The 20,186-nt window shown below is 43.0% G+C and overlaps 1 protein-coding gene across 1 annotated transcript in view; it reads right to left on the bottom strand.

Annotated features, from left to right (window-relative positions):
• EGFLAM (EGF like, fibronectin type III and laminin G domains) overlaps window positions 1-20,186 on the bottom strand; it is an 812,243-nt gene that overhangs the window by 13,835 nt on the left and 778,222 nt on the right. The window contains exons 18-20 of the mRNA XM_078674979.1: window positions 15,481-15,661; window positions 12,370-12,448; window positions 8,923-9,066 (exon numbers count right to left, since the gene is read on the bottom strand). Of these exons, the coding sequence (XP_078531105.1) occupies window positions 8,923-9,066; window positions 12,370-12,448; window positions 15,481-15,661 (404 nt within the window). The remainder of the gene's footprint in view (window positions 1-8,922; window positions 9,067-12,369; window positions 12,449-15,480; window positions 15,662-20,186) is intronic.

Here is a 20,186-nt window from a genome sequence, read left to right as displayed (position 1 = left end):
CTGGCTTGATCTACCAAGAACATAAAAAGTAAAGGAAGTGAAACTTTGTGGCAATGACTGAACATATTAACCGCATGCGTGCGGGCGGAATTCCGCTCGTACGCTGACTTTTTAAAAGCGCACTTTACGTGACGAGCTGGGCTCGTCATGAGCGTGCGAGGAGGCTACCTCATGACGAGCCCAGCTCGTCATCAGCGTCGAAGGGGTTAACCCCTCCTATGCTCGTGACGGAACCGTTCCGTTACGAGCCTTGGGTGCGCTGTGCTGGTGACAGAGCGGTTCCGTCACGGCCCACTCGACACGCCTGCGCGGCGCTGATTCCGCGCCTGCGCTGGACGTTCCATTGAGCGGGCGGGGCCGTGACAGAACCGCTCCGTCACAAGCACAGCGCGCCCGAGGCTCGTGACGGAGCGGTTCCGTCACGAGCATAGGAGCGCCGCGCGGCCCTCCATACCCCCTAGCACTGCGGCGGAATTGCCGCCACAGTGAAGGGATTAATAGACACACGCTTACTCAAAGCACATGAACTGATGCAATTCGATAATCCACTCTGCATTGTAAGATTGAGGAGTTATGACTTTGTGCTGTCTGTATGCAAGATGTAGATGGCGATTCTGAGGAGGGCTATCTCTGAACACCTGCTGCAAATTCTGGCCTGGGCCGTGACTGTCTGTCTGATCATGTGAAGTAATGGAAGCAAGTTTGTACCCAACTCATGGGACTAATGTGTTGAGGAAATACATTGGGATCTCTCTGTATCCTGATAACAGTAAGAAGGGATAACCATGTATGTGAGGTTACAAGAAGATCTAATACCCAAATACTAGCACCCAACCCAGTTTCAAGGTACTACTCTTTGGGTAAGTCTCTTGAGTGGAATATTTACATTTTTATCTAGAAAGGTATCATGGGCATTCAATATATTATCAACCAATGAACATTCTAGCTAGTAAGGAAATTAATGGACTGGTTCAAAATCATAACAAGAATTGTAAAGTCAAAAGGTTTGACGCTCACACTTAAGAGTAGACAGAATTAACAAAAAATTGCACCTTTAACACAAAACAGTTACAAAAAAGGATTGCTTTTTATACACAATGTATGGTTAAGATAAAGAGTTAAAGGTTTGGTGATAATGTGTACTTTTTAGCTGTAAAACATTCCCTAATGCATTTCAATGGAAATAGCTAATAGAATGAAGGTAAGGATGAAATACTACTGTGGACTGATGAGTTTCAAGTTTTTGCAACATTTTCATGAGCCAAAGATTTCAATGGCTTAAAGAGAATAAAGCAAAGCCCCTTACAGCATGAACCGAATACGATGTGTTTGCAATGCATGGGGCAAACGTCATTACATATCGAACCTAAAAACGTCTACATCTGAGTGAAAGTCTATTGCTGATACTCATGCAGCAATTAAATTATGCAACAACATACGATCAGTAAGTCTTTTTCTGACACACATGTGTTCAAGAGTTCTTTGAGAGAAAAGGTTGTTATTGTCACAACCCAATATAGTTCATAGATAGTGGAAACCATGAGTCCAGAGCTGTTGAAATAGCAGTGCGCATTCAGAATGTGCATTCATTCACCTTAGAAGGAATGTCCAAATCCAGTTTTCAGTATGGGGTAGAATTCTCAGATACATGCTGGTGTTGGTAAGGAACATGGATAGACTAGATGGAGGATCACTGGAAAAAGCAAATGTGAGTTCATAGAAGAAAATGTGCTTCAGGCATGAAGAAAAACAAACCGACTGGGGCAACGATTGGAAAGTAAGGATATCCATGATGAGCTCCTTGACATACTGAAGGTTCAAACATTCCTGCCACAACCCAATCCATATTTGCACTCTCTCAGGACTTCAAAACTGATTTGAAATTGAATGGGAAATGACATTCACAGTTCCCAAGTACTGTGTCCAAAATGTCATCCACCTTAGTTTGGGCACATAGAACATTATTACTTGCGGTATTCTTTATTGATGAGGACTAATGCCTGAAGTATGTTCAAAGTAGCTATATATTGAGAAGTCATGGAGTTTAGGCATGGAGCTCCTACCCTCCCCACCCCGAAACTCACTCCCTATTCTACCTCCGAAGCTAGAGTTCACATGTTCTACTGGATATTGTGTTGTTTACATTTTTTATCTTCGGTTACTTGTATTTTTGTTTACGATTATGTAACCCCGAGTATTTATGGCTAACTTACTTACATATCACATTGTATATCATTTTCTCTTGTATTGTTACTATGTATTCTTATGTACTCGTTATGTTCCTCATGTTATCCGGCTGCGCTTACTCTTTAAAGGGCTCTGACACCTTCTGGTTTTGTTCGAGCTATATATAACTCCTCAAATTAAAACAAATAAATAAGGAAACAGATGTAAACACCATGACCTAGCTCCAGGGAAGCATTACCCATTGTCTTTGATTAGCACCAGTAAGGAGTTCTCTCTTAGGGTCAGAGCAGGTGAGAAATAAGGAGTTAATGTCCCTGATACTGCATGCATTTGGAACTAGATGATCCTGTGTGGGCTGGATCATGGCTATCAGTGGCACAAAGAACAAGAATCTGAGTGAAATTAAAAGAGAAAGATGGAATGGAAGAGTGTAAGGAATATGTTTTTTCATTGATGTGATATGTTTTTGGAACAAGACAGTACTTATCTGTAAAGTGTGTCCAAGCGTAAGTGTACACAAACTGATAGTGTGGATTGAGCAATAAAATGTTATTTTCTAATACCATGGGGCTTCCAAAAAGAGCTCTCTATATATGATAACATCTTTTTCTTAACACACACATTTTCCACAAGCATGCAGTAGTGTAAAAGATCAAACTGGGTGCTATTTATTTTGATTTTTCATCAGCGTTCAGCAACCATTTCAAAATGTCATCCCAGCCCTGTGCACTGAGTAATCAACTCGTGTGGATATTCATGAAAGGAAGGTTTACAAACACATTCCATACAATAAGGTATGTTAAACAAGGCTGAATGGAGCTCCCTCCCTCTTCTCCCTACACATAAATGCCCTTTGTTAGGAGGTTTAGTGCCTCCAAAGACATTCCCGTGATTCAAACTATCTTATGACTTAGGGCCTGATTACGATCATGGCAGACAGAGTTACTACAATGTGATTGATATCGCATTCACCAAATTACCATTTTATTATATCCTATGGAACTTGGTAATACGGCAAATGAGATAATCCATAAGATCGTGATCAGGGCCTTAGTGGGTTTTGCACATGATCCAAATCCATTGCAAGCCCAGCTGCAGTGATGAAAACCTATTGTAGAGCAATTGACCTACTAATAAACATCAGTAAATCACAAATGATAGTCCTTGCCAATACCAATGACCTATGTCTACAACCAAATTAGAACCATGTCTTGTAGTAAAGGAATATCTGTATTTATTCATACATGTGGATAACACCTTTCATTAGAATGGGGTAGTCAACAGCCAGCTAGAAATGTGGTTTGTAAGGAAGCACAACAGTACCATTTCTCCTCAGATCAATAAACATTTGCCAGCAAAGTACAGCTAATGGATTATGAAGCCACAAGGAGAGGATGTATTCCAATGCTTTCAAGCTACGAGTTAGTGAAAGAGTAATGAGAAAACACCTAGGATGCTCCCCACACGTTTTCCCTTTATCGCACGTAAAGAAGATTACGCACATAGGTCAACTCAAGAGAGTGCAGCATAGCTATGCACACTATGCTTATAGAAGGCAGCCCCATAAACTATCTGGTGGATAAAGCCTGAGCTGAACGTCTTCCCTTAAGCATTATATCATGCTAAAACAGAATCTCTGAAGTTTGACTATGGGAAATCACCTGAGCTAAATATTTTCTTTTGAATAGAGCAACATGGGTGCTTTGACTACACTAAAGACAACACAGCTTGCACAAATAAAAGCAAAATCAGGGCAACAACTGAAAAGACCACAACTTCTTGGGTTGAAAGCCATCTGCATTGTGCACAAGAGCCAAAAGCCTTATGTGCTGATGCATTCTTAGGAAATTAGTTCAGAATGTACTACCACTCACCCAAACATTGGCTAACATGGTTTGTGGCCCAGGTTGAGCTTGCAATAATTTTATAATCAATCAGAAAGTGTTAAACACTTTTGTCTGACCTGCCACCTGTAAAAAGTAAGTTGGGAAAAAGAATGGCTGAGAAGAATGGGCTGAGCAACAACAATTAATACACAAAATATAAAGTTCTGTGTATGCTAATGTTAAAGTATGAGAACCTTGCCTTTAAGGGAAGAATAATCCAAATTGGTTTTGTAGCCGGGACCTGTTTTAGTCTGCTACGCTCCATTAAGAATTTCCTGCACTTGTTAGCAGTTGAGACCTGGGGTATAGTAGTCCATGCTTTGATTACACCCCAGCTGGACTTCTCCAACTGTGTTCATATCGGTGTGTCCGATTATAAGACTAGTAAATGTCAGACAGTCATAAACGCCGTGGCCTGGATAATTTTCGGACATTCGAGAAGTGTATAAGTTTCCTCCTATCTGCAGTAACTTCAAGGCTTCCCATTAAGAAAAGGATTTTGTTTAAATATCTTCAGTTGGCAACAGCTTTATTAGTGAGGATTCCTAAATTTCACATGGCAAGATCAGGAGGGCACTCTCAGGGCTGGCTGGCAAGGCTTGGAATGAACTTCCGCTCACTTTGCGTGCTATCCATGTGAGGCCCTCTTTAACCACATGAGCGCTAGCGAAATTCCGCTCCTGTGCTCATGTTTTAAAAAACCCATTATTCATGACGAGCTGGGCTCGTCATGAGCGTGCGAGGAGGCTACCTCATGACGAGCCCAGCTCGTCATGAGCGTCGAAGGGGTTAAGAAGGCCCTAAAACACATTTTTTTCGTTGAACTCATTGTGAGTGGCTTTTCTGATCTTCGCAGACTAGCATTGGGACAGACCTTTGGAGTAAGTGTATGCTTTATAAATTGCCTTCACTCATTTGAGAGTGTGAACCAACTACTAAGAGCAAATTAGTATGCAGGTATAGTACAACGCAAGATAGATTCCCAGGCAGGGGTAACCTGCTGAATATCCATTCCCTACACTACACAGCTTGAGATTTTGAGAACTAAGCAATGGTGTTTTACATGATTTACAAAAACTGTAATAATGCAATTGCCTCCTCTAAGAAACAATGGAGGCGGAGGAGGCATGAAGGAAAGTCATCTAATAGCTCTCTAAGCACATTACAACTCAATCTATATCTACCAGATTACCTTTTCTGCTTATACAACTCCTGTCTAAGATGACAAAATGGCCCAAATTTAAAGATTGACATTTTATTAGCTATTAATATTCCCTCATTTAGCCAGGCTCCAGGGCAATATTTTGTTATGGAGCTGGATATTACAATTACGCCATATGAGAGATACAATCGAAACAGAAAAGTAATGTAAGGCATGGTCTTGCAGACATTATTTTAGAGTAAAAAAAACTTATGGAAAGGTGAATTTAAATAAAAGCAGTGTGGTCTAAACATCTCAGGAAACAAACAATTCCCAGAGTTGGATTGTACTTCAATGTATCTCAAGAAACTGTAGGCTTCCTATCAAAACTCATTAAAATGTTTCTAAGCCTGAACCAGATCTCCCTTAGCCAAATAAGATAGGGGCATTCTAGGAAGCCGGCTTTTTATATAGTGGACAAAAGCGAGGTACACTGTGGAAAGAGTTCAGGCAAACCCCAATTGGTTTACAGCGGCAGTAATGATAATCCAAATGCTATCTTTTGCGGTGTTGTGGGGGCTAGCAGTTAGACTTATCAGAGGGTAGTGCTAAGCATTTGTTGTAATCATAGAGCCAATAAATGAGATAGACACTCAAGAATAAATCCGAGACCAATTTAGAAAAATAAGTTGTATTTTTATATAAGTTTTGATTCCAAGAATTTCGTTATCAAGCTAGTGCTTTTGCAGTTGTGCATTTTTTCAGGTAAGTAAATTGTTCAATTCTATGCGTATTTACACAGCAATACTTCCCTATGGAAGAAACAGCATATGTTGCATACAGATATGTGCTATCAGTTTCTGGGGGTCTCCTACGGGACGTATGCTCATAGGGGACCAAGTTACCACCCTCAGTTACCTGTACTTGTTACCTGCCCTGGGGTGCCTGGGTGCAGAGGTGCGATTCGGTTTGGTAGCTGTGTGCACTACTCCGGTGGAAAGAAGGTGGGCCACTTAGAAAAAGGTTGCAGAAGGAGATGTGAGGACAAGTCGGGGCGCTCCCAATGAGGGACTCAGGTCGCAAGGGTACTAGGAAGTAGAGGATACAGCCGGTTTGTTGGTACCTGGGCTGGGGCGCTTGGGTGCAGAGTGAAAAGATCAGCTCTGTGCATCCTAGTGCCTTGTGGTTGTCAGTCTCCACTGTATGAGGGTGCAAAATCAGGACAGCTGGGACACCCTGGAAGTGGGTCTCTGTAGTGCTGATGTCTCTCAATGGCTGCTCAGTCTCAGTGCAGGGGGAGTCCGGATTGGACTATTATGGGTGCTGTTTGCTGCAAGGGCTCTGGTACCACAGGTATTGGTCCTGTGCGGCTTCAGTTGATCCTTGTCCTCTCACTTGATGGGGCACAGATTGACCTTCGGGAACACAGTGTCCTCTTTCTGGGGGGCTGCTGTGTCGGGCTGGCCGGGGAGCGGCAACACAGTAGACTGGACTTGTGTTTCATGCCTGTGGACTGCAGAGGAGTAGCTCCTCTACCCCAAGAGACATTACTTTGCAATTTGTGAATGTTGACAGTCTCCCAGGGTTCTTGGAAACTGGTCAGCGGCAGGACTAGTCGCTGGGTATGATTGTCAAGACTTGGTGCAAGCAGGCACGGCTTGGCACCAAATGTCCATAGCAGTTTTCAGTTCTCGCTTTTCTCACTGCTCTTCCTTGTCCTCTCTTCTTGTTCCATCAAATCTAAGTTCCTGGTTTCAGGGGTGCCACCTAAATGCTCAATTAAGGAGTGTTGCGGGGAGTGACAGGTAGTAGCTAATGGGCTACTTACCTTCATGGTGTCTATACCCTTTATATGACCATTTCCTGTGGGAAGTGAGCATAACCTTAACCCAGAGAGCCTAATTCTGCCAAAATGGTGTAATTCTACAAGTCATGTTCACTTCAGGTAGCCAACCATATGGGTGGTATTAGCCTGAGAGGGGAACACGCCTCCTGACCAGCTAATTTTCCTGCCTGTTCTGGTGCCAAATGGGCCTGGGGCAGGAGTGGAATTTCCCCTGTTTGAGGAAGCCTTGGATCAGGTTCAAAAGGTAGCAGAGGCCTTGGAAGCCTACTGCCTTGATATGCTAATTACTTAGCCATCCTGCTTGGAGGAGGTGACAACACCTCCGGCCAGAGCAGGCAATGTTTCTACCCTCAGAGAGCTCAGGTTCTCACCTGCAGAGGGTCAGAAACCTGTCTGTGGTGGCAGGCTGGTCTGCACCGGTCAGCCAGCACACGGGTAGTAGGTAGTTTCAGGCATCTTTAAGGTACCCTCTGGGTGCATGTATTAATAAATCAATCACTGCAATCAGTGTGTGCTTATTAATAAGAAATGTTTGATACCAAACATCTCTAGTTTCAGTGAAGCCATCAGGTAGCTGAGGGAACTCATAAACCTTCCCTGCCCACTTGCAATATCTAAGAATCAACTTACACATCACAAGGCCATATCTGGTGATTAAAAAATGTCCACTCATGTAGTATAGTACACCCTGCCTTAGGGCTGCAAGGACTGATGTAGGGGTTATTTACCTATACTGCATGCAGTGTCTACAGGCATGGCGCACATGAGGTGTGCCATGCCATGTCTTCACTTTTCTCTGCACCATGGCAAGCAGCCTGCAATGGCAGTTAGCAAATTGGGTGCTGATGGGTCTCTTAGGGTAGTATAATCAATCCTGCAGTCCTTAGAGACCCTCTTACCCTCTTTAGCTTTCCTGCCCTAGGCACCATGAGAACCATTTACTTACTCATACATGAGGTTCTAAAGGCATTGCAATTGGGGGAACAATTGTACAGTTTTAGGGAAAGAGAACTGGCACTGGGGACGTAGGTAGCTGGAACCCAATGCACTTCTGTCAAACTTGCATTAGATACCAGGCAAAAAGTAGGGGAATCATTTCAGAAAGGGGCACTTTCCTACAGGCATGACTAAATATACTACATCCTCAGAAAGACAGTGTTTTTTTTAGTTAATTAATTTTATGCCCGAAGTCCTCCATAAATCCCAAAATATCTAATACAATCTTATTTTAAGCATGCTAATCCTCCTTAAAATAAATACGCGAAATGATGAACAACTTATGTATATTTATAATCAATCTATTGAACAGAAATACCTGCCCAGTTTAATCCCTCTCTTGCCCACTTGGCCCTTAATACAGAATCTAGATTTTGGAAAAACCATTTATTTAGTAACATTACCTGTATATAACGAAAGCTAACTATAACTCTGTATCATTTCCTGTAACCTTCATTTCCATGCCTTGGAAATCAGTCTCCAGACAGAACGAAAAAAAAGTATTTATGTCAATTAAATATGTAATGTATAAATGGGGAACCAGCCTGGTTGCAGGCTGTATATATTTTCAACAAATTACAACTGTAGTAGCCTACAATTGATTGCTAGGTAATATGCCTATTTTTGGCAATTTGTGTGTGCTGAATGAAGTGAGGATAGCCAATAGAAAATACAGAAAAATATTAGACAATGGTGGTTTATGTTTAGAAAAAGAAGATCAATGATACTCATAGATCAGAAGAAATAGTTGCCAAATGCGAATTACTAAAGTCAAAATAATAAAGGAATGAGTTAGGTGCTGTGATGACAGGCATTAATACACTTATCTCGTACATGTGCAGACTGCAGCTAAAACTATTGCATACCTGAATGCTAAAACCCCATCATGGAGGCCAAGAGAAATGAAATCACTGTTTGGCCTCATAGGGCTGTCGCCTCTCCACATCAGCAGGCCATCTCTTGCTGTTGTTTTAAACCGCATAAATATGTTTGTTCGAGATCCTGTAACTCTAGAGGTTAAAAGCAAAATAAAGAATGGACATTGGTTACACATTCAAAAATCAGTTTGAAACAACCAAATATCTCTGTCTAAGGTTTAGCAATTGACTAACCAGTTTCCCAAAAGGATGTCAACAGAACTATGACTTTCTCTCTTCATGTTAAATATGTAAATCAGTCAAAACACTCACGGTCCGATTATGACTTTTGGCAGTGCGGGGGTGGGTGGCCCGCCACCACCACGCCCCTGCACCACCAAGAGTTGCTGCCGCCAGATTACAAGTTTTTTGTAGTCGGGTGGCGGGGTGGAGGATCCCCCAGTGGTGCATTTTTCAAAGGCGGTGGTGCCTTTGAAGAAGGCACCGCAATGGGGAAGCCTCACAAGGTTCCTGCATGTCATGAACTGTAGTGTCCATGCTGTGCAAGAAATTGTGCGCATGCACACAGAGGCTTGAATGTTGTGCTCCCCTGTGTGCATACACAGGGCTGCCGAGGCGGGCTGTTTCCTCTCTGCCAGGGTTTTCATTGTGGTGGAGCAGCCATAAAAACCCTGATGGATAGGAAAGTCATAATAGGCTTGGTGGGACCAGGGTGGTCCCGCCAAGCATATTGTGACCTCTGGCCACTGCCAGGGAATGGCAGTTCCCTGGTGGCGTTGGTGGTACCAGGGCAGTCCCACTGCCTAAGTCGTAATGGGGTGGTCGGACCGCCGATACGGCGGTGGCTGGGTTACCACCGCTGTGCCACCACGAGCCTGGCAGACCTTGGACCGCCAGACATGCAATTAGGCCCTAACTCTTTGACTCATTATTTTATGTATGTATGCATGTGTTGGGTGTTTTGCATTTTCTGATTCACTTCTAGAAGAGGGTCTGTCAGCTTTCCAAATGCATTTATATATATGTAGAATAAAATATTTCTGGGAACACTAGATTCAAGCTGAAACTAGGGGCCTTGTAACACAGTACCACTCCTGATTACAAAAAATCTAGTACGGGATGAGAGCAGGCTGGCATATTCTAAAGGATGCCCTAAGTGCGACTTTTATGTTCAGGCATTGGTCCTGTGCTTACTGTGCTATAGACTCAAGCTGCATCCTATTGATGAGGCCCAAAAAGATTGAAACTGATATGTGATTACTTGTGTTCAGATTTAGATGGGGTCTAAACTGGCAGTTTGGGCTGGACTGTTCGTTTAGAAGCAGGACCAATGCTAGTTGCATAAGGCTGGTTCCTGTCTGAGGTGGCATAGTATGCAAAAGATTATGGATTTGATTTCGGCCCGGAGTAAATTACCAGTAGCTGAAATTGATTCAAGCAATCCATACATCAGTTTTCCGGTATCCTCCGTGCAATGCCCTACGCGTGATGGGTATGTCCAGAATTGGTTCTTGTGCTCACTGTGTCACTGAAACAAGGCTGTGCCCTCCTAAAAAGGCTCAAATATGCTGAAACAATCAATCTAGCCATCCCTTTTTTAGGTCTTGCATGTGTGAGCATGCATTAGTGCATGTGTTCTTACATGCCAGACTATTGTGTTCTAGAATGAGCTTGGAACCTTCCCATTAAAAACCATTTGTTTGCAGCATTGTTAAACTTCTTTGATGCTTTTTAATCGGATAGTGCTTGCCATGTGTCACAATCTTTTCCTTCAGTGGCGCATTGACTGATTAAGTTTAATTATGTCTCTCCACTGGCCATCCGTTGCTCGCGCTGTGATGTAGGTACAATTTTCTTTTAAAAGAAACATGCTATGACACGGTCAACACTGGCCACTTCATAGCACTTTTTTACCATCCCACCCCATTCTGTTTCTTCTAGCCTCCCCCCACCCCCATCCTGTAACTACAGACTCATCCTGTTAGTTCTCCCCCACCACCTGCCTCATCCCTGTTTGTTCTCATACACCACCACCCTTGCACTTTTTGTTCTCCCCAACCACCCTCCCCATCCCTGTTTGTTCTACCCCCCCACCCGCCCCATCCCTATTTGTTCTCCCCCCCACCCGCCCCATCCCGATTTGTTCTCTCCCCCCCCACCCGCCCCATACCTATTTGTTCTCTCCCACCTGTCCCAGTTTCTTCTCCTCAGGGTACCCTCTTTTCCATCCATGTTTCTTCTCCCCCATTCACAGAAAATAGTTTAAAAAAGACGTGTTATAAGGGCTTCTTTTAACCGCCACTTTACTGACCACCACCCCTTGTTACCCACCCCCACCTGATTGCCACAACCAATAGCTCACACATAGGTGATACCTATTGACTTTGCCAACCATTTCTTGGTTTCCCCAATAATAAAAGTGTTCTTTAAGAGGGAATACTAATGCCCGGTGCACAAAAATATTTGCTGCAGGATGGCTGATGCTGACCAAAATAATATGTTAAGAACATCTTGTGTTGCAATATGAGAGACATTTAGAGTGGTGACAAAAATCTCCATATCGCTGTTTACTACTTTGTCGTCTACATAAATTTATGGCAGGGTATGCTTTGACTTGACTGGGAGAGCTTGTGATTTGTTTATGCCTTTGCAAGTGTAGCTTTATTTTCTTTCTGTATATACAAACTCATTAAAAAAACAAATAAAAAGATCAAATCCAGTAAATTAATTTGCATTTCATCTTTCAGGCATATTTTATAAATAGTCCTATTCTCCTCTTTGTTGCCTTTGATTCTTCTCCCTTAAAGAAGGCTCTACCCCTGAATTTGTTGTCTTCCAATCAAATCTGAAAAATCTCTTTAAAGTTCCTTGACAGTGAAGGTGAGAGTAAAAGACAAGCTAACAAAGCACATGAAAATGTCCCTAACTCTGATGTGATAACCAACTTGAATGTTGACTATTATTATAGCTATCCCGGGTTTTTATGAACAGCAACTCGGAGAATGCAAGTCAATATCATAAACATCTGCCACTTTTAAGATATATAAAATCTGTGTTGTTGGTAGCACTGCTGTTTTAATAGAGCTTTAAGGCAGACCACATCAATTCTTTGGGTTGAAACCTTCTGCCAAAGTCAGTCCCTTAAGGCAGGCGAGAAACAGTATTGGCACAAAATAAATAGACCCGAAGAAAACAAAGGAATAATAAATGTTAGGTTTGATGTTCATTTGAAAGAAGAATTCAAGCACAAAATACTCCTTGCAGATGCTTTCAGTTAGTCTATTTTCTTCAGAAGCCAAATGTAGAAAAGTCTCTAAAATATGTTATTCATGCAGCTGTGTTAAATTCAAAGTTATATAATACGTTTTCTTAAAAATGACAATGTGGAATTCAAAAAATGGACATAAGTTTCGTAGTCAGGCAAAGGTAACTTACCTTTTTAACATGTCAGTATTGTCGTAGGTCAGGTAACTACGACCAATAAACTGTGGGATTTCAATGGCTTCTGTAATGACTGGAAGATTAATTAAACCACAATTAGGAACGCATGAGACCAAAAGCAAACATCTACATGGGCGTTAAACCATCAAAATGCCAAGAGTCACGAAAATGAACTCCCCTTCGACCCAATAACATCACATGAAGTGACAACATATTATCTGAACCAGAATCCTCCAAGGAAAGTATGTCACCTGACCTTAATCTTAATGATATCACCTGGTAATACTGAAGTTATAGACTCTCAACTGCACAATTATATAGCATAAGTTATTAACATAAACAAATGTTTATATTATATACCTCTTACATTTTCATTAAGATACTGACATAATAAGACCATTACACATTTCTATTATTTATTGGACAAAAAAAGTGGAGACATATGATTTTGAGTCAGGGTTGTGTCACTTTTGTGGCGCAGCCCCAACACAAAACCATTTTTGGTATTTACTAAGTCAGGCAAAGCCACTGTGGATTAGTAAATGCAAAGTAATGTGCATGCAACATAAGTCGTTGCCTTGCGTTACTTTACATTGGATAGTTATTATCTGAGTGGAGGATGAGCATTTCCATGCACCTACCCAGGCATTTTGATGGAAATCCAGATTTACAAAGACTTGTAAACCTGGGGATGCGCCAACATGGTGCACCTACCCAACAGAGGCGTAACAAATAAAAAAATCTTTAATTCTCCTTGTTAATTCCTCTTTCCAAATGTGCTGGATTCTGCAGCCCACGTAGAACATGGAATTTGCCTCTAAGGATTGTTTTTGTGCAGGAAGGTTGCCCTTCCTGCACAAAAACGATCTTTATTTGTTCTAAGTTGATTGCCTCAGTTCAGAGCCTGAGCTGCAGAAAGTAAACAGTGAACATGACAACACAGTTTACCTTTTGTTTTGTTCTTGGCATTGCTTTTGCCACCTCTGTGGCCAGGTATCCCAAAGGCAACTCCAGGGGTTGCAATGGGTCAGCCAGGAGTCGCAGCTGAGACCCCTGGTGACTCCTAAATCATGTCTATGGCATGCATATTCACCACTTCAAGAAGCTTATGTTTTACAGCAAGGTTGCCCAACATTGTCCATAAGAAGAAGATTTGTTACTCATATTTCAGGCATTCATATGTGATACTTAGCAGCATTGGTGTGTAATTTAGTTTATAATATGTTCTTGGAAAAAGATCTGTAAATTTGTTTCACCCCTATGCAATGTGGCAACTGAAAGTGTAAGTCATTGGCATACAAATGTATAGGGGCTTATTTTAGAAAAAAAACTAGCTATGTACACAGAAAATAGTATGATGAACTCCTCAACCGATTGGGCGGGTAATTGGCAATCCACAATGACTCAATCAATATTTAGCCATTCAAAATACTTACTGTTGATGCAGTAATTTCCACACTCTGCATGCAGTAAGCATAAAACAAAATGATAATTAGACTCCATTACTAGGTACAATTAAGATAGCTTTTTAGTAAAGACACTTGTTTACTGTACAAGAAATGGTTCAGTTTCATTCCATATTTTATTTTCACTTATTGCAGCTGGAATACAGCAGATTAACAATTTGGATTAGGGCACTGCTCATTTGTACACAACTCAAAAATTAAGTTCAGTGCTTGGTAGGGAAAGATGGAAAAACATTGACAAAGAAAGAAAGTAGGAATAACAAAAAACCTAAAAGAGTGAGATGAACGGGCAGAGTGATGGAGGAAAGAGGCAAAAGGAGAAATCAAGACTACACAGTGTTGTTATTTGGCACACCGACATTCAATAGTGCTATTTGCGTACTTCAGAGCAATACTTTTGGCCCTTTGGATTTATTCTTTTACAAATTAACTACTAATTAAGTTGGTAACCCAAAAGACTCCAAATACTTTCTAGATTAGTGAATGGTATGATCCTATTCTCTCTTTAGCATTACCTGTACATTTCCATACGTATTCCTAAATGTACATTCAGATCAGTTCCCGAGCCGTAGTCAAATATTATAACTAAACGCCATGCTCATTAAAGTAATAAAAAAAATCACAAAGAAACGTCACAGGGTGGGAACAGGAAACTAATGTGACGAAGCTTCTGATAAGAAGCTTGGTTGCCATGACAATAGAAAGCTATTGTCACAAGATGGCGTCGGACTGTCCACAGTCCGTACAGACACGCGCATGCTGTTTGCTTTGGACAAAGGGCGAGAGCAGCCATCTTTGTCCATGCCGACGCGTGCATGTATGCCTTTGGGAGAATTGATTGCAAAAGGCACTCGCATGGCGAGAGCAGCACATGCGCTGCTTTCGCCGGGGGAGACCTAAAAAGGAGTGGCGACAGCGGACAGCCTTACATAGCGCTGCGAGAAATAGAAAACGGTCTAGTTTTCATGCCGTTAACACTGATGTGTGCAGTTGGTTGTGTGTATAGTAAAGTGATGAGGGATGTTAATCCCACAGGGAAACCCAGTTTCCGCAACACAGCTTGTAGAAAGGGCCATTCAAAGGAGTCAAAGGCGTTTTCGGCATCCAACAGCACCATCACAGCCAGGAATGTAGGTGCTATCCTATGGAGGACTGCAAAAGAACACCCGGAGAGTCAGTGCGGTGGACCTATGCGGGACAAACCCGACTGCGCAGGCGATATAATCTGCCCCATTAGTAGCGCAAGACGAGTCACCACCATCTTGGAGGTATTTTGTTAGTTTATATTTTTGCTATAATATTTTTTACATGTTATTACACTACATCTTTGGGTCCCAGCACCAAGAATGGTGTATGCGCACTTTATTGCATCCCCTATTCACTTAATGAGTCAGCAAATACAAAGAAGCCTGGGGCCTCTCATACAATGCTTTGCTAATTTACAGTGCATTAGCTCTTATGTTGCAACAATATTATGATAAGAACTTGTTTACTGGGATTAATTAGTTTTGAAAGGACATTGAACTGGTACTGCAGGCCTTGTCTTGGATACAAGAGAGAAATATCCTGATTATCCATGGGGAAAAAACTGAAGTGTTAATTTTTTCACTTGAAAATGAATGAAAACGTGACGTTGTACCTTTCTGACAATGCTTTCCATCAAAGCCTAGTGGACAATCACATTCATAGCTGTCCCGTTTCGGCCGACAGCTGCCTCCATTAGCGCAGGGCACATTCGCACATGGGTGCACAGCATTGTCAAGGTTCACCCCAAACGCCTGTCCTTGCTTCAAATGGATGGTCCGGTCATTTAGAATGATCTGCAATAGGAAAGACAGAGAACAAACACAAGTAGTCTTTGGTAATCAGAATCCATAATTGTGAACATGACAAGCTTTCATTTCCATTATAATATTTTAGTAAGTGTGATAATAATGATTTTAAGACACAACCTTGATTCCGAAGTTTATTTTTTACATTTTATGTTGTGTATATTTTTTGTTAATGTTAATGTTAATGTTAAAATAAATTTATTAAGCGCTCGTACGCCCGAGGGCTTCATGGCGCTGTAGGAAGGAGCGTAACAGAGCAATCACGGTAAAGATGAGGCAGCTCAGTAATGCGCCTGCGAGAAGAGCCAGGTTTTCAAGGAGTGTCTAAAACTGAGGATGTTATCATTCAGTTTGAGATCAAGGGGGAGAGAGTTCCAGAAGGCAGCTGCAAGATGGTCAAAGCAGCTGCCTCCGAGACGTTTCCTCTTATAGGAAGGGACGATCAAAAGGGATTTGTGGATGGACCGGAGATTACGGGAAGGGCTGTATCTTTTGAATAGATCTCTAATGAATAAGGGGCCAGAGTCATGTAGAGACTTAAATAAGATGCACCCTGCTTTAAAAGCTACGCGTTGCTCAACAGGCAACCAATGTAGCTGCTTCAAGCCAAGTCTAACAGACTGCCTCTTGGAGAGATTCAGAAGCAGTCTGGCTGCCTGGTTCTGAACGAGCTGGAGGCGTTTAAGCTCTCCGATTTGAAGGCCAAAATAAAGGCTGTTAGAGAAATCTAATCTGGAAAGAACCAGGGAGATGACGATCTGTGTTAGAGCAGCCAGGGAGAAGAAACAGGCAATTTTCTTAATTTTCTTCAGCTGGAAAAAGCTGGATGACACGACTGCTCCTACCTGTTTTTTTAGAGAGAGATCCTCACAAATGAAAATTCCCAGGCTCTTAACCGAGGATGACTTAGATGGAGGGGCACCCATGCTAGAAGGCCAGAAGCTAGGGTTCCAACTAAGTGCACTCTGTCCAGGCAAGACCAATTCGGTCTTGCCTGGATTAAGTTTCAGATGATTGCAGCTCATCCAGCTCATAATGTGGGACATGGTGTTTTGAAATTCTACCACTGAGTCCTTGGTGTTCAAAGGGAAGATGAGCTGCAAATCATCTGCATAGTTGAGGATGGTGACTTTCGCATTCCTGAGGGAGTATAGAAGGGGACGTAGATACAGATTAAAAAGCAGGGGTGATAAAGATGAGCCCTGAGGTACCCCACAGATGGTAGATATAGTAGGGGCAGTGAAGGAACCCAATCTAACTGATTGAGTGCGGCCAGTGATAAATGAGCGGATCCAGCTCAGCGCAGGGCCCCTAAGACCTGCCTGCTCGACACGGTCGACCAAGATGGCGTAGTCGACCGTGTCGAACGCAGCAGAAAGGTCAAGTAGCACCAGAGCCTGGTGGATCCCTACATCCGCGTTCCGCCTCAAAGTGTTCTGCACCGAGAGAATGACTCCCTCAGTAGAGTGACAAGGGCGGAAGCCAGCCTGATTAGGAGCAAGATACTTTGATTCCTCCAGAAATTTGGAGATGCTGTCACATACATGAGCCTCCAGAAGTTTGGCGCAGTAAGGCAGCAGGGATATAGGCCTATAATTGAGCGGATCTAGCGGATTGGCTCCTGCCTTTTTTAAAAGGGGAATAAGGAGGGCCTTTTTAAAATTATTTGGGACTTTGCCCTGTGTGAGCGATCCATTCAGCATGGCAAGTAGACCCACGGAGATGCTAGTTCCTACCTCATTCAGAATATAAGGGGGGCAGATGTCATCAGGAGAACCTGATTTAACCTTAGCAAGAAGTTTGATTAAATTAGCACTATCGATGGAAGGGAAAGAATCCAGGGTCACAGGATTGTAAAAAGTGTCCGCCAAAAGGAGGGGAGACTGAGTGGTGGGAATACCCTGTTTTATAGTGCAGATTTTATCAACAAAGAAGGAGTTTAGCGAGTTACAGAGCTCCTGGGTGGGAACCACCGGGATAGAGGTTCTGTCGCTGGCGCTAAGATTTTCCACAATGCTGAACAGTTCTCTTGATTTGTTGTGAGCATTTAGAATTTTTTCAGAGAAATATTCTGTTTTATGTTTCTGAATGAGCTTTTGATAGTCCTTTCGGGCCTTACAATAATTGGCTCTATCTTGTTCTGAATAGGCTATTCGCCATTTTCGCTCCATTTGACGGACTTCGAGTTTAAAAGTTTTCAAAAGAGGTGTAAACCACCTGTGAGCGTCATTGGGGCGAGAGCGGGGAAAGTTGATGCAGGGGGCATGAGCGTCAGCTGCCTGGAGCAGCCATTCGGAGAAGGCTTCTTCCATTTTTTCAATGTCCTGATCTAATGAGGGGAGGGAGGAGGTTAAAAAATCAATAAAAGCAGGAATATCGACATTCTTCCATAATCTGGTTTTTCCTCCTATCTGGGACTGGGGCTTCTTACTTCTTTCGATAGTCATAGTGAAATTGATCAAAAAATGGTCCGACCAAATACAGGGCATGATGGAATTGATAGCCAAGGAGATGTTCTGAGACCAAATCTGATCAAGGCTATGCCCTTTTTTCATGGGTTGGAAGATGTATCTGTTGAGTGAGGTTCATGTCAAGAAGGGCCTCTTTCAATGCAGCTGCATGAGTATCTAACTCGACAGAGTCCAGCCAAAGATTGAGATCGCCCAGCAACACTATTTTTTTGTAAGAAATTATTAAAGGGGCAAGCTGTTCAGCTAGGGATGCCGCAAAAGTGGGCATGTTTTGAGGAGGACGATATATGAGGATAAGAAGTACTGATCCAGAATTAGTGTCTATTTTAAAAATCAAGTTGTCTGATCCTATGAGGTCAAAGGACGGTAGGAGAGACACTTTATGGGAGTTGTGAATAATCGCGGTTTTAAAACCATTGTCTTTGATATGGCCTCTTTTTGGGGAAACAACTGGCATTAGATTATAAAAATTAAAGCCCTGTGGTGTAACGATCACTGTATGACATTCCGATGACCTTCAATCACACTCACACTGGGTACAAAAGGCAATTTAGGAGTCTGTAAGTAGTGGTGAGGGGGCAGGAATAGAATTTGGAGGCTCTAACCTGTGGAGGGGAGGGCGCTATCACTCTTGTCCTTTTCTTAATAATCTTTGATATTGGCAAATGTCATGAACAAAGCCATGATCTCAGGGCTGGACAATTTCTATACACATTATTAGTGGGGAGACACTTTGTAGCACTCCATTCTCTCCATTATGTATAACCAAAAGAAGGGGGATCTGCGAGAGACAAAGGTAAGAGTGTGCATGGGTATACAAGGACACAGCTGTCTTCCCAACAGTCAAAATCGCCTCTTTGCTTAAGCCAAACGACATCCAACTGAGAAAGTGAGTAACTTGGGAATCTTCTTCTGCCTCTGAGCATTCATTTGACCCTCAGATTAATGTGGAGGCTTGCTATGGAAATATCTCCTAGTCCTCCAAATTATCTGCAGAGTCAAGCTTGGTGATGGCAGACCTAGATATTATACCATCACCTACACAGGGCTTCCAGAGAAACTGATCAAGAGGATACAGTCGCTCCAAAATAAGGGTGCCATGAGCTACTTGAATTTACAGAGGCGAGATCACATTTAACCCACCTGACAGAGCTTCAATGGCTACCACTAGAGCTAGGAATTAAATTCCATGTGCACTGTACCACACACAATCAATACTGGGGCATGGGCCTGGTACACTAACAGAACTTTGCATCCTACTGTGTTCCTCATGAACCATTATGCTCAACTATTGTCTACCTTGGCACACATATAGGGCCCCATTAGGATGGCGGGCGGATTGCCCCCGCCAGGCCGGTGGTAGTCACCGGTGGCCCGGTGGGGGCAATCCACCCGCCATCCCTGTACAAAAGACCCCCGCCATATTATTATGGCTGGGGGGTCCGCGACAGAGTGAAAGACCGTCCGCCGCATTTCCGCCCCGGTAGACTTGCGACCGGACGGAAAAGGCTGCAATATGGTGGAGGTGTCTGTTTGACACCGCCAGCCATATTACAATGTGCTTTTGGGAATGCCGCCACGGAAAGGCATGCAGAGTCTGCTGGGGGTCCCGTTGCGGGCCCCCAGGGACTCTGGGGGTGTGGGGGTACATATGGTACCCCCCAGCAGTTCCATGCACCACATGGCAGGCACCGCGCGGTGCCTGCCATGTTGTGCATGGAGGTGCACAACATGCCTTCCTGGCATTGTGGCGGGCGGTGCAGGCGCATCCTAATAGCAGGCACGGGACATACAACAGGACGGGACGACGGGACATATGACGGAATAGCGGGCGGACAAAGTTCCCCTGCCATCCTAATGTGCCCCATAGTCTTTAAATAGTTGAAAGACAAAGAGAAGACTCTTACAATACAGGGCTGAATAAAGCTGTGCGCTTCACAAACAAACTGTAACCAGAACATTTCTCGCTCGCCTATAAATGCCCTCAACTCCTGCAGGGAAGTGATTAAGAATAATAGGCTGGTACCTTCATCGTGAATTGG

The sequence above is a fragment of the Lissotriton helveticus genome, chromosome 2_1 (assembly GCF_964261635.1).
Source record: "Lissotriton helveticus chromosome 2_1, aLisHel1.1, whole genome shotgun sequence".
Taxonomy (NCBI): Eukaryota; Metazoa; Chordata; class Amphibia; order Caudata; family Salamandridae; genus Lissotriton; species Lissotriton helveticus.
This window is presented reverse-complemented; position numbering and strand designations above follow the sequence as displayed.